This window comes from Symphodus melops (genome assembly GCF_947650265.1).
Source record: "Symphodus melops genome assembly, chromosome: 2".
Lineage (NCBI taxonomy): Eukaryota > Metazoa > Chordata > Actinopteri > Labriformes > Labridae > Symphodus > Symphodus melops.
Genome location: NC_136692.1, coordinates 7,541,345 through 7,564,730, shown reverse-complemented (window position 1 = coordinate 7,564,730; position 23,386 = coordinate 7,541,345). Strand labels below are relative to the sequence as shown.

Sequence of the window (23,386 nt, the reverse complement as noted above, 5' to 3'; positions counted from 1 at the left end):
ACCGTCTATCAAGGCGCACGAAGAGTGAGGACTGGTCTCGGGTCTTAATAAAGTTGATCTTCAAACTTTTCATAAACTGAATTTAAGAGAGGAAAACAAGTTTTTGGCAACTAAGAGACAGATGGTAAGATATTTTTAAACATTTGATGAAGGTTCCATATCAAGAGGCTTGCTCTAATTACAACCACACATTTGGCTTGATTTCTGTGGGGTTCTTCTCACGGTTCTTTGAAGTGATGGAACAAATCAAAGATAGCTCAGAATCATTGTTCCTTTATAGATTCGTTTATCACCAAGTGATAGACTTGATCCTTTTATTTGACTGATTTACCCCAAGATTCTGAACAAAACACTTAAAGCCCTTTTCCATTATGTTGCACTTTCAGAACAAGACAATATTTTAAGACACCCTTTGCTCATTGTTGTTATTTAAGACAGGAGAGCGATATAATATTGTATGTTCTCAAACTCTTATATAGCTACAGTATCAGGTCACTGACGTATTAGCTAAAAAACTGAATATCCTTAAAGCTGGCAAAACTGAGTCATTCTTGTGTGTCTGGAAAACATTCAGTTTATAACCTCATAACCTTTCTCACTGTAGAGTTTTAATGGACGTAAACATAGAACAATCCTACTGTGTGCCAAGATAATGACAGTAAACCTTTTGAAAGGCTAATGAAAAGATTGTGATCCATGTGTGGAAAGTCATTAGCTCAGCAGGTTAGCGTCTAGAATACAGAATGTCTAGAATACAGTGCTGCAAATTACGGAGTACGTCCTTCATTATCTGATTGAGGAAAATAAACATTAAAAACCTACACTGTTCTAAATCCCTGCAGAGTACAACCACACCAGCAAAAATATACACAGAGATTTGCAAAGTCAGACACCATAAATTATGTTCTACCCAAAAGTGTGCAACTCAAAACTATATGTTTTATGTCAAAGTCAGGGAATGGACTTTTTTTTCACATCTTTTTAATAGCATATATACTTTGTTTTTTATTTAAAGCTCTATACGGTATACACTATACAATTTGTAAGTGTTGAACAGCTTAAAGACCTCCTTCACTTCTTTATATACCTCCATCATTTATTAAAGTCAGTGTCTGTCATTATTGCTTCATTCTCATGACATGCTGTCTTCATACCGCCATTCTTCCATCTCATTTTGGTTTTAGGGCAGTAAAGAGGAGGCCATGTGAACGAGGTATTCTTACCCAGTATGTAATTAACTATAAGAGGGCCTTCACCCTACATGCCTCTGTTTTTCTGTTTTGAAATCTAAGGAGATTTCTTCAAAGACATTGCTCTTCGTGTCTTACTGGATGTGATTGGCTGTTGCAGGATGTCCCAGTATATAAATGGCCTTCTTGTTAGCGAGGAAGTAGAACACTTTCCACCCCTGAGGACAAACGACTTCAATTTCTTTTTAGCACCAGCGCAAACAGGTAAGAAGGATTTTTCACATGGAAACCGTTTAACACTGTAGATGATGTTGTCTAAAGTCTTCCCTTCATTTGAATTCAAAAGATGGTTTCTCTAATTTAACATAGAAACTTTAACATCTTGTCATTTGTGTATCTCCAGACAGAAATCATGATGAAGCTCTTTGTGATCATGATGTGCCTGCTGGTCTCTACCTTGGCTGCTCCTGTAAGACCTCCCTGAACATAGTTTTCCATAAACCAACTGACCCCTTCTTCAATATGTCACACACTTTTCTTTCTTTTATATAAAAAAGAAGGTACTGCATTCTAATTTCTTTTGCTTGGTTTTGCAGGTTCCTGGGAGCGAGAGCAACGAGGTTAGATTCAAGTTTTGGCTTTTCTGCGTCTGTCTGCGCTTGCATGTCTTACCATGTTTCTGTCATGTCATCAAACATAAAGTCGGATATGTGTCTGACAGTAAGAGGATAATTACCTGAATTCAGCTCATGTCTGGAGATGTCTGGTATTTCTTCAGCAGGTTGCGGCACATGCTAATCAGGCCCTGAGGTGGATGGAGATGTACAGGCTATACCAGCAGCAGGTAGTAGGGGGTTCATCAAAGCTTCACTAAGAAAAAAAAAGAAGAAGAAAGAAATACGAATCAATTCAGATAGTAACGGGATAAATCATTAACTCTACTGATGAATCTGTATTTTTCAGGGAGTAGTTGGAAACCCCTTCCTCCCTGCTGCTGATGCTCCTGTAAGTTTGCATCTTGGTAGACTCTAACATCACTTGAGTTTCAAAGTTATGAGAAAACTTTCAATGTAAAACTTAAGTTCATACTTAAACATGAATTATTCATTTGTTTAGGCTGATCCAGTCAGGGCAGCAGTGGTAGGCACACATACAGCACCACAACATCAAACCAGCCGCAATTTAATAAGCCACTGAAGCTAAATCTGTTTTATTTATTCAGGTTGAGGCTGCACCTGCACAGGGAGCCGATGTTCCCCCTCCAGCTCCCATCGCTGTTGGAGACGCATCAGAAGAGGAGACAGAGGTAAGAAACAAAGTTAAAGGAAATGTGTCTCTCTCTATGAGGACACATTTGTTTCGATTTGTAAAAACATTTATTTGTTCACAGGTTTATTAGTGTGTATTTGGAGGCTACATGGAAATATTGTTGAAACAGCTCGCAGGCAGCAATGTAGCATTCACTTAACCTTTTTTATAAAAGGACACAGTTTCTCTAGTCCAGAACTGAATTTCAGCAGGAGCTCTGCTTAATAAAGGCCTGCAGTGATTTTGCTTCCAAAAAACAAATACATGAAAAAAAGGTATCCCTCCAGTGCAAAGGAAAGCAGAGAATAACCTCAAATGTTGAGCGCTATGTTTTTTACAAAGTAGAAAAAAAAAGACAAAGGTATTACATCGCTGGTAGCTATTCAACTGTCGATAAAACAATGACAATGAGCCAACAGAAAGACAAATAAATTGAGGCAGCTAAATGAAAATCAGCCAAAAGTTATTTAAACCTGGGCTTGTTTTCCTGTGGTTTGCATTGATAGTATTTATGTGTACATTGCTGATAATGGCCGACATAACCAATAATAATCAATATATTAGTTGACTAGGTTCCCTGATAGATCCTCTGGCATCTTTTCTTTTCTTAGTGATCTTCAAGAGCTGACAAAGATAAACTATTTTCTTGTGTTTAGAAGTGTATGCACATGAAAGACTGAATGTTTCTGTGTCTGGGATCTTTTGACCTGTAGATCATATCTTATTTTAAGTCCTTGGTGGAACATTTCAGACAATGAAACCATTGGCATGTTTTATTACTTTTTTTTTAACCTGAAATGTACACTTTTCTTAAATGTAAGCTCTGTGAAAAATCTGGGAGAGTTTATTGTTTTTTTTCCTAATAAAAAAATGTATGGGAGATACTCATACTATCCATCACTACTGAATTTTTTTGTCTCAGTGGGTATTAAATATATCAAGAATGTTTGCCAATAGACTCCAAATCCTTTTCTCTCCCTTCTTTGCACAGGATGGCAACCCTGCACCTAAAGCCGCAGCACCTGCTGCTGCTGCCCCCCTGAATTCCGATGAGGAGGAGGAGGCAGAAGAGGTTGAGGCAGCCGAAGCGGAACCAGCTGTGGTTGAAGCTGCACCAGCAGAGCCAGCAGCAGAGCCAGCAGCCGAGCCCGCAGCTGAGCCCGCAGCAGAGCCAGCAGCCGATCCAGCAGCTGAGCCCGCAGCAGAGCCAGCAGCCGATCCAGCAGCTGATCCAGCAGCAGACCCCGCAGCAGCTGTGGAGCCAGCTGTGGTTGATGCCCCTGTGGATGCTGCTGCTGTAGATGCTGCTGCTGTAGATGTTCCTCCCGTTGATATAGTTCCTGTTGATGCTGCCCCAGAGGTGGCTATTGATGCTGCAGCCCCAGTTGATGTTGCTGCTGCTGATGCTGCCCCAGCTGATCCTGTTGCACTGTAGTCATCTTTTAATAATTAGCCAGCTCTCTGCGAGAAGCTAATAGCTACAGTAATAGCTACAGTAAAAGTTTGAAAAGTAACAGGTGATGGAGTTGCAGCACACACGATTGCAGTGTTTTTCTGGGATATGGAATAAAACACGTGTAATAATTCCATAAACTGTATGAAAGATGTGGATGTTGCCATTTTGCCTTTAATGACTGTCTGAGAATGTTTTAATTTCTGCTTACTATCTCAATAAACATTTTTTAAGGAGCTAAGGATCCTCACTGTTTAAAAAAACAGTTTGCCTTGAAAGTTGAAGTTGATGTCCACTTCTTTCATACAGTCCATGCAGAATATGAATCCATGAACAGGAAGTTTGTCAATTTAAAGCAAAACAAGATGGTGTGGTTTTGGTTCAGAGTTGGACTATTAAAAAAATGTTTAGTGTGTGTGCTCAACATTTGTTATTAGTCATGATTTTGTCCATAATCCATATTACAAGATCCATATATATAAATGTAGTCTCAAGATAAATATATCTTTTAGGAATAAAAAGTTACAATTACATTTTGCTATGTTAGGAGAAGAGCATGTGTCCCAAATAACATTAATCGTTGCTCCATTTCTTTCTTCACTTACATTTGATTCAGTCATTACGAATGTTTATCATTTCACCTGCCTTTTTCCAACTGTGACATGTGAAAATATGTGATGTTAAGTCTTATAAATAAATTACATATTATATGAGGGACAAATGATTTCATCCTTCCTTCAATTTAAATCCATCAAATCATATACAAATGATGATGCTGTTACGATTTATCATGTGTGCCAAGTTGTTCTCGAACAAAGTTATTGCACTTCTATTGAAGCTTCGTGGATCATTAGTGCTGGGAATGGGAACTGCAAACAGCAAATCATCCAACAGGGAGTGCCACTGAACCGCAGGATGTCTCCTCTGCATTAAGGTGGAGGAGGAGACTATCCTGCTGTTTGAATGAAGTGCTCTCCATTCATATAAAAGGAGCCTGCTCTCACAGCTCTGCAATCTGTAATACCCGCATAGATTTAATAGGATCAGAGTTGGTTATGGCAGAGAGTGCTGAGTGAGCAGGAGAAGCTGGTGGTGTGTATGCATGCGTGTGTGTGTGTGTGTGTGTGTGTGTGTGTGTGTGTGTGTGTAGGTGTGTGTGTGTGTGTGTGTGTGTGTGTGTGTGTGTGTGTGTGTGTGTGTGTGTGTGTGTATCCTAGAGTATGTTTCCAAGCAGACTAAACCTCACTGATGTTCCTCAAGTGTTCAAGGAAAATTACAGCCTGTCCTGGATTTTTCATTTTTCAAGAAAAGGTGTCAACATAATGGTTTTCAGCACTAACAGAGTAACTGACGGTTGTCCAAACTCACTTTAAAGTATCTCATCTCCCCGCAGAGTGGTCAAATAAGACGGATGAGTGACTCTGCTTCTCCTCTTCTCAGCCAACTCTAATCCACAAATCCTTATCAGGGTCACTGAGACTCAATGACACAGTTACACTCAACTCCTGCAGGGAATACTAGTATCTCTATTTTTTGTTATCATACTTCATCTTCATTTAGTGCAGGAAAAAGAATCTTAGCAGCTGTGGAAAGATTACAGATATAAAAGGAATGGGCTTCAGTTCACAATAGCACATGTAAAAGGTAAGATAAATTAAAGAGAATGGATCATTCATTATTTTGTACTTGTTAATCGCTTGTTTTTGCAGTAGGAACATTTGACAGTTGTTTTTTCAATATAATTAGATGCAAATCTGTTCAACTGTGTATATGAATCCAAATATTCTGATGTAATGAACATAAATGAGCTCGTTTGTTTATATGTTTTATGTTTCTTGGCTCTTATGACTTGAACAAGCATTTTAGAACTGCAAAAGTCTGACCAGGGAGAATATTTGTGGACATCTGATGTAAATGTAAATTCTGTCTTATTTTACTAATGATAAGTCTAAAAGTATAGAGAAACATTTCAAGACTTGGGTTTATGAGTACTTTGTTCCTAGAGTGTTCTGTAGTTTATCATTTATGTCTCTCACAGGTTCAGAGACAGGGCTGATGTCAACATGTTTTGTTTTGTCCAATCAACAGAAGGAAACTTAAACATGTCAATTAAAAAAGGTTCCAACTAACCCCATTGTTGTTGCATCTCAGTGTTTCTGTTTACTATCAAGGTCATCCTTTATCCTCAAAAAGTTTAAACAAGTGTAATGCTTCCTAAACCATGTATGTGAAGTTTCTAGTCAAAAATCCACTATGATCCTGTTTTTTTTGTACCATGTCTTTAAACCCCTAATTTCAGCCCTGCTCAAAACACGCTGTTTATGTCTCTGTACCTTTAAAGGCAAGTGAGCTGCATTTGACTACACCCCTCTCTGGAATGGTTCTTGGGCTTTTTTCCTCCAAGCCCACGCAGAAACCTCCGGTATAGAAAAATGAAGCCAAATGCAAAATCCTGCAGTTTGTCTAGTGTATGCTTTAGTCTGGCTCCAAGAGCCTCTGAATTCACAGATACGCAACAGCCAGTTTTTACTGTTTAAATTAGCATGTTTACAGCCTGGTAGAAAAAAACAAAATAGGTCTGATTAGTTATGGTCATCATTAGCACTCTTCAACATCACCTACAATCAATAAGTCCCATCTTTCCCCCTTACATTGATAGTTTTTTTTTTGTTTTTTTGTCTGTCGATATTTAGAAAAGCGCTACGTAAAACACATGTATAATTATTATTATTAATATTAATATTATTATTATAAGGACGGTACATTATTTTAAACAGCTCTAGCAGCTTTTTCACAAGGTTGCCTTCAAAATCAACATCAGGAACTATGTCAACAACAGCATGACACAACATCTCAACTGATGATGTCTACTTGCAGGATAAACTGCAGCTCTGCTACCATGACCACTTCAACCATCCTCTCCCACCTCACAGTGCAACCTCACACTGCAGCACAGCTCAACACAGAGGATGACCTGTAAGTTAATTCAAACAGAGAGCTTACAATACATCAATGACAATATAGCAAGTAAGACTTGCCAGTTAATTGGCTCGATGTTTCACATGCTCTCTTTGTCTCAGTAGTGTTCCTCCATCCAGTCCTCCTCATCTGCTTAATATGAATCACAGCAACAACAATGAAGAGTGAGTATGTTTCGAGAGTCATTAAAAGATAAGTGAAGCCCTTTGCAACAAAGTTTCTCTTTAAGGTTTTCCTTCATGTCATTACAGTCCATGTGCTAATTAATCCTTTTTCCAGGGAGAAAAAGAAGAAGGACACAAAGGAAAATAAAGAGTTATCATGCTATATTATGAATCTTTTAGTATAAATGCTGCTTTGGATCCTTATTTTTCTCCAATGTCTTCATGCATATTGCAGAGAAAAGGACAAGGCAGAAGAGGAAAAAGAAAAAGAGAAGGAAAAGGAAAAAGAGAAGGAAAAGGAAAAAGAAAAAGAGAAGGAAAAGGAAAAAGAGAAAGAAAAGGAAAAAGAGAAGGGAAAACAAGAGGACAAAGACAGGTATGTGCATCAGTTCGATTGACTTTCTAAAGGCCACTATTCAGACCTGTGTCCACACATTTTAATTTGCATTTCCTTTCTTCTCATAGGCCAAAAGAGTTATTTGTGATTAATCCCGCAGGAAGTTTGTATTACAACTGGCTGTTCGTCATCACACTGCCTGTCATGTACAACTGGACCATGATCATAGCCAGGTGACTTTTAGAAAAGACTGGTTCTGTACGTGCTGTACAAGTCTCCTACACACAAGATGTTCTTATAATTGCATTCAGCTCCATTTAATACTACTCATTAGATCTAATTTTCTCAGTGGGCTGACTTTGTACAACAACAAAAAAGCTCCTTGCTCTTTCCTGAGCTTGTGGTAAATCTAGCTTGGTTTAATTTGATTACACGTAAATAATTAATGATTAATTTTTCAGAATTAATAGAGACTGGTGAGTGATCTGCTGGAGCAGCACAATCTTACACAATGGTGACTATACTCAACATAAATAATTGACTTCACAAATGCTCCTGCATACAGGGCCTGCTTTGAGGAGCTACAGCACAACTACATCATTTACTGGATCATTCTGGACTACTCTTCAGACTTAATCTACCTGGCTGACATGTTTGTCAGGACCAGAACAGGTAAAGTATGACCCGAATGTCTCAAACCTCATAAGGTTTTAAAAACATGTGGAAGCGAAAGTTCAAGTTTGTTAGTTCTGTTTAAAACAACCCTGAATGGCTTTATTTACCAAAACAATATCAACAGCTGTGGAAGTTTCTTTTTTCATAAAAAGGTGACATTTTACACAAAAATACAGCAGTAATCAGGTATGTCTTCTGTAGATGTCTCTCTGAGTCATGGCTGCCTGCAGTGAGTAAGAAGCGTGAGTCCCACCAGCTATAATGTTGTAGAAGCCGTGTTTATGTCATAAATATAGACGAGACAGCTTTGCCTATAAATCTGTTTTAGTCAAGCACCAGAAAAGGGAAGAATAACATACATAACTCACTGCTTATTTAGATGTAACGTAAGTGTTTTGTTTTTTTTAAATGCTCATTTTGGGACAGTATGTCCAAAATGAAGCGACAAGTTAACCAAAGTGTGCTAACATTAGCCCGCTAACACAAAAATGCAGGCCACTGGCAAGAGGAGCTTGAGCAAAGGACAATTTTGTCCTCCAAATGGTGCTTAATTAATTCTAATTCATAACTCCTACACAAGCTGTTGGAGGTGTGACGCTGAGAGCGGAGGCTTCAGAATAGCAGATGGTTTGCTCAAACACATTCTTTTTGGTTTAATACTGGATCAAAAAGTTGCACAGTGCTTGAATATACTATAGATGTACTAGAGTTGAATGTACTAAGTGTTGAGAACTAAATACTTGAATACATTTGATTAAATAATAAAACCAATTTAGACATTGTTCTGCTTAAAAATGCCTTTCAATACTTGAAAGGCAATAATACAAAGAAACATGAATCCTCTAGAGTCTGAGCTATGAAGATAGATAGATAGATAGATAGATAGATAGATAGATAGATAGATAGATAGATAGATAGATAGATAGATAGATAGATAGATAGATAGATAGATAGATAGATAGATAGATAGATAGATAGATACTTTATTGATCCCGAGGGAAATTCAGGATGAAAGCTACAGGATGAAAGCTACTGGGACATTATATTGGAGCTTTGGTCTTGTAAGTACATTTTCTCATGATGTTTTTTCCCCTGTAAGAAACTGTCGTCTCATAAGAGGACATTTTCTACTTTAAAAATGAGTAACTCGGGGAGCTATATTTCATTTGACTAATTTAGTCTTCTGAAGATTCAAATTGACTTCACTGAACTTGAAATGCATTTTGGCGTGGAAAAGTAACGGCAGCTGTGAGTTTTGTCCCCTTCCCAAATACATCAGCAAGGAATGCAGATGTCTGTATACGTCTGTATTTGAAGCCCATGGTGTACGATTTGTGGCTATGTAAAGAGTATTCACCTGTGTTGGACTTTGTTTCATTTTATAACAAACGTGAATCAAAGTGGATTTTAATTAGGCCTTTTTGGGACACCAATGCAACAAACAATGAAGACTAATAATGTGAGAGAACTAGAAATAAGTAGAAATAAGTAGAAGTAGAAATAACTAGAAACATGAAAAACTTTTAACTGCATTATTGTTTCACTGTAATGCAGCTCTGACAACCCCTTCTTCTTTGAGATGCCTAAATTATCCCTGTTGGGGCCAACTCTTTTTTAAGGTTGCCTTTGATCTGTACATGAATGGTAACTATCTGCATGAAATAAAGGGGGTAATTATGTAAAGGGCAACGTAAAGTCAGTTGGTTGTAGACTTGAATGGGACAGGGTGAGCAGGAGCCTGTTTTAAAGCAGAGGGGTCTTTTCTCAATCAAAACAAGTTTGTCTGCAATTGCAGCCTGCTCATAGTGGCTATTTTATCATCATCTCACTGTGGCACTTAATTGAACCCAGTTGTGCTTTTTCTGCAGTTTTTGTTTCTATTGTTTTGACCCAGAGAAGGCCAAAACAATTCTGCTAGAATCTGTGTTCAGACAATATTTCTTAGAAACAATCTGTTCTTTAAAGCTGTAGCCTACTATTTTCTTATTGTAGACCAAAGAATGTGTGCTTAAATTGGACGTGTCAGCAGTAATAGAAAACACTTACATTCAAACATTTACCTGGAACCATTATGCAGATTGTACCTTATCGCCTTTATGACCTTTCTTCTTCTTGAAATGCAGGTTATCTTGAGCAAGGCTTGATGATAAAAGACGAGAAGCTGCTTAAGGATCGCTACATAAGCAGCTTCCAGTTTTATCTTGATGCTGTCTCCATGCTGCCCACCGACATCCTGTATTTGTACTTTGGCCTGGACTACCCAGAGATCCGCATCAACAAGCTGCTCAGAATTGGACGCATGATGGAGTTCTTCACAAAGACAGAGACTAAAACCAACTACCCCAATATCTTCCGTATTGCAAACCTGATAATGTACATCCTCATTATCATCCACTGGAATGCTTGCTTCTATTTCTCCTTTTCTAAATATATTGGCTTCGGTGCTGACGACTGGGTTTACCCAGCTTTGGATGATCCTGAGGAGCCTGCATTTGGGCAGCCCATGAGGAAGTATGCGTTCAGCCTCTACTGGTCCACACTGACCCTGACAACTATTGGAGAAACTCCACCACCGGCCCTTGATTCTGAATTTTTCTTCCATGTGATGGATTTTTTAGTTGGAGTTCTGATCTTTGCCACCATTGTAGGAAACATTGCCACCATGATCTCCAATATGAACGCTGCCCAAGCTCAGTTTCAAACCAGGATTGACAACATCAAGCAGTACATGCAGGTAGATCATAGTCCGTATATAAAAAGTCCTGATTCTAAATTTTTCTTCCATGGGTTTTATTTTTTAGTTGGAGTTCAAATCGTTGTATACTAAAGAAGCAGAACAAAAATGACCCCACTTCCAAATTGATTAATTACCTCAGTTAACATGTTCTCAATCACAATTTTGCCTTGTTTACATGACGTTCAGCATGATGTTGATTTTGTATACAATGATCAAATTCCATGGAAGAAAATGATACAGCTGTCAGAGTTTTGGATATGGTAATGTGTGATAGACAATGCTAAGAGTTTTATATAAAGCCTCTTCTAGCTAAAAGCCAAGGTGGTGAGAACAAAATGTAAAATCACAGCATTACCTTGGTCAACTTCTTACTTTTATACAAATGTTTTACAATTTTTTGAGAGAAAGGCTTATTGATTCTCTTTCTCAAAATTAATTTCTTTTTGCTTTATTGTGCGAAAGTGCTGCGGCAAAATCATAATTTAACAGACAGGAACACCAATGCACTTAAAGGAAAATTATAATTAAAAAGTATAAAATTGGCAAATGGAACTCGGACCTTTGATTTCCTGTTAAAAGGTTTTTGCAAGTATGAGCACAATCATTTTTGCATATATTTTTTAAGTTTGTATCTTCATTTCCTTTATAGGTTCGAAAGGTCAGCAAGGAACTGGAGCTGCGAGTGATCAAGTGGTTTGACTACTTGTGGAATAACGGAAAGGCACAGGATGAAAGAGAGGTGCTGCGGTACCTTCCAGACAAACTAAAGGCTGAGATTGCCATCCAAGTCCACATGGAGACACTGAAGAAAGTTCGTATTTTTGCAGACTGTGAGGCAGGTCTTCTGATTGAGCTGGTGCTCAAGCTAAGGCCACAAGTATTCAGCCCTGGAGATTATATCTGCAAAAAGGGTGACATTGGTCGGGAGATGTACATCATCAAAGATGGAAAACTTGCAGTTGTTGCTGATGATGGCGTCACACAGTTTGTTGTGCTAGGAAGTGGGAGCTATTTTGGTGAAATAAGCATCCTCAACATCAAAGGCAGCAAAGCAGGCAATCGACGAACAGCCAACATCCGCAGTGTTGGATACTCAGATCTCTTCTGTCTGTCCAAGGATGATCTGATGGAGTCACTGACAGAGTATCCAGATGCCAAAGGGATGCTAGAGGACAAAGGCCGGCAGATCCTGATGAAAGATGGTCTAATTGACTTGGACCCGGCTAACATCATGCCAGAGGCAAAGGAACTGGAGGAGAAGGTTAACAAATTGTACAACTCAATGGAGATGATGCAGACCAAGTTGAAGAAAATTCTTGGAAATTACAAGAATACTGATAAGACTCTCAGACATCGCATTGTCGATCTGGAGCACCTGACAGGAGAGGAGGTGGAGGATGAAGATGAGGAAGGGGAAGAGATGAGAAAGGAAGAGAAACATGTTGAAGGGGAGGAAAAAGAAGATGAAATATTGGAGGAGAGGGAAGGAGATGTGGGAGAAAAGGATGATGAGAAAAAAGATGAAGAATTGCAAGCTGAAGAGGCACAATCAGCAGAGCAAAAGGATGAGGGAACCACAGAGGAGAAAAAATAGACCCATTGTTTCTGTTAAACTCAAAGCACTTTTCTAATTTGCCACTATATATTGTTTTTTTTTTCTTTCTTTTTAGCGGCACAAAGCCTTGACATTTAATTAATTAAATGTAATAAATTAAAAAAAAAACTCTTAGAAACTGGCAACTCATCTTCAAAAGTCCCACCTTCAAAATGTACTGCTATTGTGTCTGTGCTACAAAAACCCAGCATGTCAAAAAAAAATATGGCTTTTGACAATACTGACATTTAACCCAAGTAAATCGGCTTTGGTGGCCTTTTTATTTCTTGTAAGTTTCTCTTATTACTGTATATACAGAGCAGATTGCAAACCCTCTTCTAATGGCAACCATACATCATTACAGACATAGTAATTGTTGAAGCTTTGAGAGTAGCGTTCCCTGCTGAGATGGCATTTCAAACAACAACATCGGTTTGCTGACAACAGCTTTGAAGTCTTTAGATTGTAATTTTGTCAATGGCCATTTTGTGTTTCGATGCTGTAAGTGTCCACATTTTAACTCAAGGATAAATACCAAAGATTTCAAATTGAGTGTCCCAAATCCACTGAGAAGATGCCTGACAGATAGCTTGGTAGCCTCCATGTAATTTAAATGGAAGCTATATAACAATCTATAACCTCTCTTCATATTGTGATCATTCGGTGTCAGGGAGAATGGAAGAGGGACATAACTGTAAGCCAGGAGGGGTGTCTGAAAGTTACTCCAGATAGATAACCACTGAAATCTGAAGTATTCCATTGGTAAAGGGGAATTATCAAAATATACAACCTATGAAAATAAAATCAAGCTCCCTTCATCCAAAACTTTGAAAGGGGAAAGTAAACATTTACCACTAAGCAGCTGACTTGTCTCTCAGGGAGACTCAGGGAAACAATCCTCAACTAAACACAATGTTTGCTGAGCTGAAACTCCAAAGACTGCAGCAGAAAACAACTACTTAGTGCTCACACTCTAAGACACTACAAAGGTAAATAAGGCTCACAGACAGTTGCAAATGGTGCTTCAATTTACACACAATACCCTATACAACAAGTGAAATTGCTGGAAGAACCTGTCACTATCACTGATGGTGAATCAGTAAGTCAGAACAGAGCGCTGGATCCCAAGAGTATACAAGCTCTCCACACTTGATCTTAATCAAGGTCAATCAGCCACACACGCAGCTGACTCTGCACTGACTTGATTCCCTCAGTGAGCACTGAGAGTGCCTCACAATCTGATAAATAAGCTCAACAGAATGAGGCCATTGTGGACCAGCAGGTTTGAATTTTTGTTTTGTTGTCTTTTTAATATAAGGTTTCTAAAGAAAAACTACAATCATTTTACAGCTTGCTGACTGTAATTATTTTAGAACCAGTCTTAAGTGATTATTTAAGGAACAGCAGTGATTTACACTTTGCATTGGATTATATTTTTTTCATCTTCCAGGTTGTCACAAAAATAGAACAGGAGAAAAAGTTCATTCAAATTCTGACAATCCAGCTACAAACAGATTGTTGCTTGGTTGGTACCTCTTCTAAAACAGACCTCAAGAGCTCCTTCCCACGAAGGCCAAACTGGTTACAGGTGATTATATCTTATATATATACAGCCACAATGTGTTGCTTTCCTGTTGCCAGTGGTTTAGCAAATCCCACCTCGTCCTATTATCGCCGATGTCAACTCAAATAATGTCACCCAAAGATAGTGTTGCCAGATCTATGGAAATAAGCCCAAAACAAGCGACTCTGCTCTTCTAACAAATTAATTATCTACCTCGCCATGCTCAAATCAAAATCAAGATGTGCAAGCTACTTAACAATCATTTTTTGCCATTATGCATAAAAGCATAAAATTAAGCAACTTTTTCTCCTGCAATGTCACTTAAGCCCTGTTCACAGCACATTATTGATGGTTTACACAAGCACCACACTGTCTGCCTCTTTCCTCTCCAAGTTTTTTTTTTAAGTCTGATAATATAATAATAACTATAAAACACAGACTGGTCTAGTTTTCCATCTGCCAATGCCCCTCTTGTGACTCTTAAAAGAAAAGGCCTGTGTTTTACACATCTAAATATTAGAAAATTCATGTCTAAAGCAACATTTCCATGACCATGGCGGGTGTTTACAGAGCTGCCTCTTATGAATTCAATGAATTACCAGACTTATTTTCTTAGTACAATATGTAACAAATTCTTGTTTGAAGGGACTTTAATCTAAATTGGTTAAAAAATGACTGCAAGAGCATCTATGAGATGAGTGACAATCTGATAATGTTAAAAGTACTTTCAGCATCTTTGAAAACAAGAGCACCTCCTCAATAATTTCTCAAGAATTAAAAAAAGATTTATTGAACGTGGCACATCACATGCTGGGTTTAAAACCAATACTTTACTCACAAGAAGCTCACAAAACTTTCTCACTTAATGTTTATTAAGCATTGCCTTGTTTTACATGTTAGCTTAGCTGAAAAGCTTATGCTCAAAGCCCGACACCTGGCAGTTTAAAATAAACGTGCTTCTACCTCTTCATGATGGCTTGAGAGTAGCTGATCGAGTGGCTATTGATCATCCTCTGTGACTGTGTGGCAGCAGCACAGAGTCACACTCAGAGCTCTAATGTTTTAAACAAGCCCCTGATAAACCTGACCAAGAAGAAAAAAAGCAATTTGTGATAACTTGCACTATCCAATGATTGTGATATTGGTGATTTGATGCTGTTCTTAAAAGAGCTGCATGCATCACCTTGCCTCCTATGTTAATTTGTCTGATTTAGCCATTGTCAGAATGGTACATTCTTAAATATGAAACATAATGTGTTAATTGAAGTGGAGACTGTTACAGCAGAGTGTTATAGATTGCTGCACTTCAGCAATAAATGAACTCTATTCTTATCCTTTCCTATGTAAAAAAAAAATTGCCAGTCTTTCAGCCTGATGAGCACTAACTTCAGGAGGTGCACATTATTGAGATGTCAAAGTTAATGTTGTTGAGGGAAAAAAGCAAATACTTAAACAATGTGAATGCATAATGCTCAATTTAAGGTCTAATAATACTTTGCTGATGTTGCATATTTTAAATTAGTTCAGTATCGATGCACTGAGAGACATTAATGGACGTTACATTTCCCTGTTTTGTCAAACAGACAGCTTTTTTTCCCCTTCAAACAATCATTGTTTTTGCAAATAACTTGTATAAAAGCAAAAAAAGGTCACTTACTGAAACATAAAAGGAGACATTGTTGTCTTTATTTATTGTATACTTTACTCTGAACTAATGTTTTTAGAGTATGCCAGGTGAAATGTGTCTGGATTAAAATAAGTGTTGAGCTCAGGTTAATGTTGGTAATCAAACTGAGGATGAATCTAAAAAAATCAACAAAGGCACAACATAAAGAAAAATACAATCAAACCCTGTGCTGCTGTCAGTTATAATAAATTTCAATTACTTAAAGACAGTGAACTGAGTTACCTTATTTTCACAGAAAAGGCCCTGTCATTTATTTCACGTTCCTTTGTTACATAAACTGCATGTATGTTGTTGACCAAATTTTGACCAGCAACATATGTGCAACAGGTTTCCTTTTTTTTTTTTTTTTTTTTTTTTTTTATTCCCGCTCTGATCTTTTAAACTCCTTTCCTTTTTGTCTGAAACAGTATAGAGCACGGTCTACACTGAATGAATATTAATGCCACATATTCTTTGTGAACTCAATTGTCTTGGCAGATCAGAACCAGCATGTTGAATTGATGGAGCACATGTCATTTTCTCCAGTGGAAATTGCTACACAAGGCTGATTTCCCCGAGGAGACATTTCTCTGTGGGATTCAAAGCCTAAGGGTTCTTAACTGTGTTGAATCGAATGAGCAGGACAAACATCAAAAGAAGAGTAAGAGGACTATTATCTGCTGTTAAAGACATGTAACCAAGCCATAGAGCTGTGTAAGCAATCATTTTAAGGGAAGTGGTCAAATGAATGGTTATGATATAAATAATAAATACATCTTATTACTGGTGAATTAATTCAAAGTAATGCAGCTGGATGTTCTCTAGTGTAATTAGCCTACATTGACTCAAACTGTATTTTAAAAAAAGTATTCATAACTAAACTGAGGAAAGAGGGGATGTTGGCAAGTGCTCTCTGTTGGAAATAAATCACAGATGTTGCAGCAGCTGTGTTTGTGTGTGTGCGTTTGTATGTGTTAATTTTATATATTGTTTATATTGTGAAATGTCATGCAAAGACCAGAAACAACAGTCTCCAATCCTTCTCTCAACAACATCAATGTCTGTGGTTTCTCGGTCCAATTTCATTAGTTCTGACTGGAGACGTAATGACCTAATAAAGTCCAGTGTACACTGTGCGAGTTCAGCCCTCTTTAGCCCCCATTTTTGAGTCGTTTGACTCCATTTAAGTTATTGCTTTGCTGCCGTAACACTGTAAATTTCTCCGCTTGCGAGATGAATAGAGGATTATCTTATCTTATCTTATCTTATACTCAGTATTCACATAGTATACATTTATGTAGGGTGGCTGTTCATGGCCTGATCAGCTGCTGGTCGGAGGAATTTGGGGCATGTTTGATAACTTTGTCATACAACGCTCACTCAGAGTGAGAGCAACGGGTCAATTCCCTGACTCTCTGACTTTTTTACTTGCACAAATTGACAGACAGTGTCTGAAATCACCATGGCAACAGCAGGCATGCCTATTAAATCTATATTCCCCCAGGACTGTGTTTAGCTTCAATTCATATTTAATGCTTTCTTTATAAATTTCTCCATCAACAAAAACAACTTAATATGAAGTATACTGTTTATTATAATGGCGATGCATCACACCCCAAGCAACAGTGTGGCTCATGTATCAGTTCCTATTGGTTTCTGGTCATAAATAAAGGTCTATGTTGTACATAGGAATAAAATATAGTACGGCAGTCAATGGATGGATGCACTGTCCACATTTTGTGGGTCTAATTTTTTGAAGAAAGCTAAAATATCACCATTAATCTTTTGGACTCACTTTGACTAGGCTACTATCTTAATTAAAATTCTGAGGTTCTTGTTCTTGTTTCTCTTTAAAGAAACATTATCTCTTAAACATTACAAAGGAACTTTTTCATCAAGTATCTATATATCGGAGTTACAGTTAATTTGTTTGCTTGTATTGGTTTACTGTAAAACATTTAATCAAATATAATAATAATAATTGTTATTATTATTATTATTATTATTATTGTTGTTATTAATTATTATAATATGTTAGTATTTTGAAAATATTCAAGAATACTTTACCTATTGAAACATACATCTGTATTGACATTGGGTTATATACAGTATATCGTAGAAATATGAAATCATTTTTTAAGTTGGTGCCTTCTTGGCTGAGAAAAGGCAGAAAATATCTTTTAGACCTTCAAAATCTTCTTCTTTGAAGTTGGAACATTTTTTGTCTTTCTCCATAGAGCCTGTTAGCAAAGCGTCCAAGTCTTATGGCAAACGTTAAGTTTTGATTCTAGGAGTGAGGACCACAAACGGATCTGAAATATGTCTGCAACTTCAGTGGTTGAAGATATGAGGAACGAGTGATGTAGTTTAACCCCTAGAAACCAAAACAACCTCTGATAATGCAAAATGATGATTTTTGCACGGTTAATGTTATTGAGGGAAACGGCATGCACGGTAGTATTTAAAAATACTAACTGGTTTCTAATGATACAAAGCTTAATGTGAAAGGTTGAATTATCCCTTTAACAGATGAGTAAACATTTTTTTGAGGGCAGACAAGATAGAAGTTTTCCCAGACACCCAAAACACTAAATCAGCCAAATATTTATAAGGTGCTCAACACAATTCAATTTCTACTTAGCAATGTGATCTTTCAGCAGCTTTTAATCTTCCCCTTGAAGGCATGAAAGCTAAACACCTTTTAATCTCTATTTACTGATTCTGCATACAACATTTTCTCCTCAAAGTTGTGTTGGACGCAGGAAACATGGGCAAGGGTAAGGACGAGAGTGACTTTGACAAGGGCCAAATTGTGATGGCTACATGACTTGGTCAGAGTATCTCCAAAGCTGCAGCTCTTGTGGTCCGCAGAGGCCACTCAATAAATACCAAAAGCAGTCAAAGGTCGGAAAACCAGTGAACTGACATCAGTGCAACAGAGCTAAAACTGATGAAAATGGTATGCTGGTTCTGATAGCAAGGTGTTGGAACACAAAGTGCATCCGAGTTGGATGTTTATCGGGCTGCATAGATTGAGACAAATTAGGGTGCCTGTGCTGACCACTTCCTACCAACAAAAGGGCCTGCATTGGACATGGACGACTAGCAATGTGGCTTGGAGGAACAGACCATTGACTTCAAAGTGTTCCCCACGCCTCAGTCCAACCAAGCATATATTAATTGTCCTGGACATAAAGGACCACCTCACAACTTACATTTCAGTGCCAGGTAAAACATCACACTGTCAAGACTTCCACTGCAGCCCATGTCCTTGACCTAAGGAGAGGGGTGACTACACAATATTAAAGAAATAATGTTATTGCTGATTGGTGTAGCTAACAATTGGGTTGTACTTGTCTCTCGGTTCTAACTCCATTGAAAAACAAAAAGCATTACATGAAAACAAAAGGTGCTGGCCTCAGGTATCCTTTGTGATTTATCGGGCTACACTTAATAAACAAATTGAAGATTTGCATTCTGGGCAATATTTTCCAGATCAGACTTAAGAGGTAAACTTAAACTTAAACTTAAAAGTTTTGAACAGTTTTGAACACAATGAGAATGAAGATCATTCATCATGGAGCTGTTGATTGAGCTTTTTTCCCCACAGGCCAACAGCATTTAAACAGGCTAAGGCCAAAAAGGGGTTATGGAAGGAGAAAATATGGAAAATACAGCCGAGACCTTCATTCAAAAGCACAGAGAGCCAACTGATGGTGTTGACTCTCTGGATACACGGAAGCAGGGAAACTTTCACATCTACACAGCATAGAGGCTCCAAGCAGATTGTCATCAGCTGAGGAAGAATATCGCAGGTGCAGTCAATAGCACCTGATGAGCAAGGAAACCTGTGTGCTAGATGCCTCTGTAATTTCTCCATAACATAGAAAGAATCCATGGAGGTGAGAAGATGTTGAACTCCAACACATATCGGCATCTGCACCAAGGTTATAAAAGTCAATGAAACAAAGGTTTACAACAAATGATTAACTGAAACTGGATTTTGTATACATTAAGTAAAATTAATTTAAAGAGAAAAATACATCCTTAGCTCAAGCATGTTGACTGGCACATGTCATACTATTTCCCTGTCTTATTCTCTATTCTATAGGCTACTTTCAAAGAGCTGGCTTTGAATGCATTCTCAAACATTTATGATACCAAAACAGCTTTTAATTTCTGCCAACTTTTCACATTTTCATTGACATTCAAGTTAATTATTCTCTTTATTTAGTTATTGCTATGAATGTTGATGAACAAAAATCCAGTCAACAGAACGCAGTCATGTTTATTCTGTTAAATAAAATCATCTCTTTTTAATGATCTGGATAGTTTCATAGTTGTTTATAGTGACAGCAGGGAGTAGTGGAGGGTCACTGAGGGAGCGTTGTTGAATGAGAGTCTGTTCATGGGTTTGCTTTAATGGAAGGCATGTGTTTGTGTTTTCAAGTCAAATAGAGACAATCAGATTAGGCTGGAACATTTAAGCATTGCCTATAAGGGTTTTTCCTGCTTTGATTGCTAGAAGTTTTCAGTCTTAATTGAAACACGTATACAGCTATGAAAGTAGGAATGAATCTCTCAACAGAAGCAGTGCTAGCAATTCACCTATATCTAACTCACAGGACAGTGGTTACCAACCTGGGGTCCAAGATCTCAGAGGGGGTGCATTTTCATAGGATATTCAGATACTTAGATCTGAATATATACTATGCTACTCCCAGTCCTTCAAACAAAGAGCAAAAACCAGCTGCACATAAAAGCCACACTCCTGTGATTTATTTAATGGGGCTGTATTGACAAATCTGCCAATACTCTGCCCAGCCCCACGGGTCCCCCAGCTCAGTAAATACTTGTATTAAATGAAGGGAAACATATTGCTCTGTCCATTTCTGTCAGTGTTAATGTGCTGTGCTTATTTACTAGTTACCCTGCTTTAATAGATTAAAGGGAAGCACTATGGTCGTCCAACCTCTTTTATGTAGCATGTAGCAACTTGTCACTATTGTCATACTGGAAGCCTGTTGGGGACGGGAGTGAATTTCTCCTTGTGAGAGTAGCAATTGATATTCATAGAAAATTATAGGGTAGTTTTCTTAAGGCTGTCTGTGACAAAAATACTCCACTCTTGTCCTGCTTTTATATGCAGGAGGTGAAGCTTTCGAGGCAAGACAATATATGGTTATTTCCACGCAGAGCCCCTTAGTGCTAATGTTTTAAGGCTTTATTGACAACCTCTCAATTTGTCGTCAATAATGTTTTAGTAACACAAGCATGGCCCCAGACAGTAATAGCCTTGAATTGATTGCTGTATAACAGACTGTATTTGCTTTGCTGCCTCGACCTGACAGTAATGCTTCTACATGGCAGAAATCTTCTCTAGAACCTATAATGTTCAGCTGAATTTCTGAGTTAAAGATTCATTAAAACATAATCAGGAAGCAATGCTGTTTCATTAGTGAATAAATTACTCTCTCTCTGGTTTCATTCTGAATTGATCAGAACAAAGGACCACGAGCACCTGACGCATGTTGCAGAATGAGCTGGTGACAAATCTGCAGCTGAACTTTACACATTATGCTGGCATGATATTTTTCTTGACCAGAAATATGCCAAGATTTGACAAAATGACATTTACTGTTAAAAAAAATCCAATTATCTATTGACAATCAAGAGCTATGACACATACGTACAGTGACAAAGGCTGAGCGTGAGTCCACAGCTCCTCATTAAGCTGCCAGTCAGAGTAGATGAGGGTCAACACTGGTCTGAATGTATGCATTGAATGCCAGTGTTGCTGTGTTCTCTGACAGCTATGACTCTAAATCAGATGCTGTTTAATGACACGGACACCACACATCTAATGAGGGCCCCAAGGGTCTCATTGTATCATCTACTGAACTGAAGTTTACTTTTTTGCCCTCAAACCTTTATCATTATCTTCTTTTTTCGCCTTGCAAGCCATTATCTTAGAGGCTTTCTTCAAGACGTGTGTTATGCCAATAATTTTTGTGCAAAACTTTTATTGTCTATCCCCCAAGACTCTCTTGAAAAGATTCTATTGTGTCAGCATTATGTCAAAAAAGCGCTAGCAAGGCTGGAAAAAAGGTTTACATTCTCTTTTTTCCCCCCCAATGTTTTAATAGTATTATTTCCACATTTATATTATTTACTTTTGGTGTATCAAAGAGTGGATGATTATTTTGCTGTTTTTTTTTAAGTAACTCATTCCTTACATAAGATAAACATAATAAGGTGTTCATGAACATTAAATGTGACTTTCAGAAAGTGGTATCCTAAAAGATAACAAAATTCCACACACTGCAGTGGTTACTGCTTTAATCATACATCACATTGATCTGCAGTGTGAGTTTGCAGAGCTAACGGAGGAAACTAAATTGTTCAGGAACTTCAAAGGATCTGGAGGAAGTAACAGTTTTCCTCGATTTGTTTATCTGGACTGATCGGGTAAATGTGGCTTGTAATGGATGACATATCATTGACTAGAAAAGAGACAAATTAAATTGCTATGATTGGAGCTTTTGCAATGTAATCTTGTCATCAAAATCAAATATCAAATCTATAAAAGGAATTCCCAGACAGATTAATTTGAATGAAACACAGTACAATCCTCTATATCATGTACAGTACAGTATTTCTGCAAACTGGATTCACCATGTAGGACGAGCTAACTTTCAACTGGTTACTCCCTGCACGTGTTGCCATATGCATCACCCTTGTAATAACACAGTGACAATGTTGCCCACACGAGGCTTTAATAAAAGGTCAGATTGACATCTGGATCACCCCTTGAGAGTTTTTGATAGGGATCAAAGACTAGAAAGAAAGCCACGGATATGAGGTACACGCACACATATTCTCTACATGGGTATTTCTATACAAGAGACCATGGTGAAAGCCTTTTGTATTCGATTTTTTTTCTCATTCACCTATTGGCCTGACCCTATATCAGGAAATTGCAGCTGTAATTAGAGTTCACACAATATGAACTTGCACGGTAGACTTAAATCTGAAGCTGATTTACAATCCTCAAATCCCTCTCTTATATCTTATTTAAATTTGCATGAATGAGAATATGTAACCTTTACTTAAATTGCTGCCAATCATTTAATATATTAAACCGAATCTCCATCCTATTACTTTTATTAACTCATCATTGAAGGAGATACTTTTGAAAAATGACGATGTGTCATGAATTTCAAATGCAGGACTGCGAAGCAGATATAGCAGATGTATATAAACCTCATCAAGTTTACAATCACTTTCACAACACCTCTGATGATTCACTGATTTCTTAATTATGGGTAATTTATGTTTTGTGCTTGCAGCACAAAGCCCTCTCCATTACTCAAGCATACCTCCACTGTAACAAATACGATTAAAAAAAAAAAAAGATTTAGATAAGAATGTGAAGCTGTCTTAATCTGCATACTCACATGGTTTGCAAAACTTTTGCAGAATTTTATTTTACATCTCTCTTTAAATGAATTAATATCAGAAGTCTAAAGGGGATTAACACAGTGCTCTTTCTGTGTTGTGCCACAGTTCAATACATATGCATGGCATCCCAGTTGAGAGCTAAACAGACAGTAGTGTCTACATTCATCCGCAGTGTGCAGCAAAGACTTCTCTCTTATATTGAAATGCAGTATTGCATATGCAGTATCACAGTATCCCAATTCAGTATTCAGTTCAACT

General features: G+C 37.7%; 2 protein-coding genes across 2 annotated transcripts; both read left to right on the top strand.

The window, feature by feature from the left end:
- Positions 1–1,408: 1,408 nt before the first annotated feature.
- Positions 1,409–4,187, top strand: enam (enamelin). The gene is made up of 8 exons (XM_079337622.1): positions 1,409–1,454; positions 1,594–1,659; positions 1,787–1,810; positions 1,969–2,034; positions 2,154–2,195; positions 2,307–2,330; positions 2,413–2,496; positions 3,490–4,187. The coding sequence occupies exons 2-8, from the start codon at positions 1,603–1,605 to the stop codon at positions 3,931–3,933; spliced, it is 741 nt and encodes a 246-aa protein (XP_079193748.1). The 5' UTR covers positions 1,409–1,454; positions 1,594–1,602; the 3' UTR covers positions 3,934–4,187.
- A 1,274-nt stretch (positions 4,188–5,461) lies between these two features.
- On the top strand, positions 5,462–12,452 carry cnga1a (cyclic nucleotide gated channel subunit alpha 1a). The gene is made up of 8 exons (XM_079334416.1): positions 5,462–5,595; positions 6,829–6,927; positions 7,035–7,094; positions 7,330–7,470; positions 7,560–7,664; positions 7,997–8,103; positions 10,230–10,840; positions 11,493–12,452. The coding sequence occupies exons 2-8, from the start codon at positions 6,851–6,853 to the stop codon at positions 12,435–12,437; spliced, it is 2,046 nt and encodes a 681-aa protein (XP_079190542.1). The 5' UTR covers positions 5,462–5,595; positions 6,829–6,850; the 3' UTR covers positions 12,438–12,452.
- The last annotated feature ends 10,934 nt before the right edge of the window (positions 12,453–23,386 follow it).

Excerpts from the sequence above, each read along its gene's own strand:
- enam (XM_079337622.1), top strand. The coding sequence starts at position 1,603 with ATGATGAAGCTCTTTGTGATCATGATGTGCCTGCTGGTCTCTACCTTG. Across the intron at positions 2,035-2,153 it reads ACAGGCTATACCAGCAGCAG|GGAGTAGTTGGAAACCCCTT; the intron begins GTAGTAGGGGGT and ends TGTATTTTTCAG. Across the intron at positions 2,497-3,489 it reads CATCAGAAGAGGAGACAGAG|GATGGCAACCCTGCACCTAA; the intron begins GTAAGAAACAAA and ends TTCTTTGCACAG.
- cnga1a (XM_079334416.1), top strand. The coding sequence starts at position 6,851 with ATGACCACTTCAACCATCCTCTCCCACCTCACAGTGCAACCTCACACT. Across the intron at positions 6,928-7,034 it reads CTCAACACAGAGGATGACCT|TGTTCCTCCATCCAGTCCTC; the intron begins GTAAGTTAATTC and ends TTGTCTCAGTAG. Across the intron at positions 8,104-10,229 it reads GTTTGTCAGGACCAGAACAG|GTTATCTTGAGCAAGGCTTG; the intron begins GTAAAGTATGAC and ends CTTGAAATGCAG.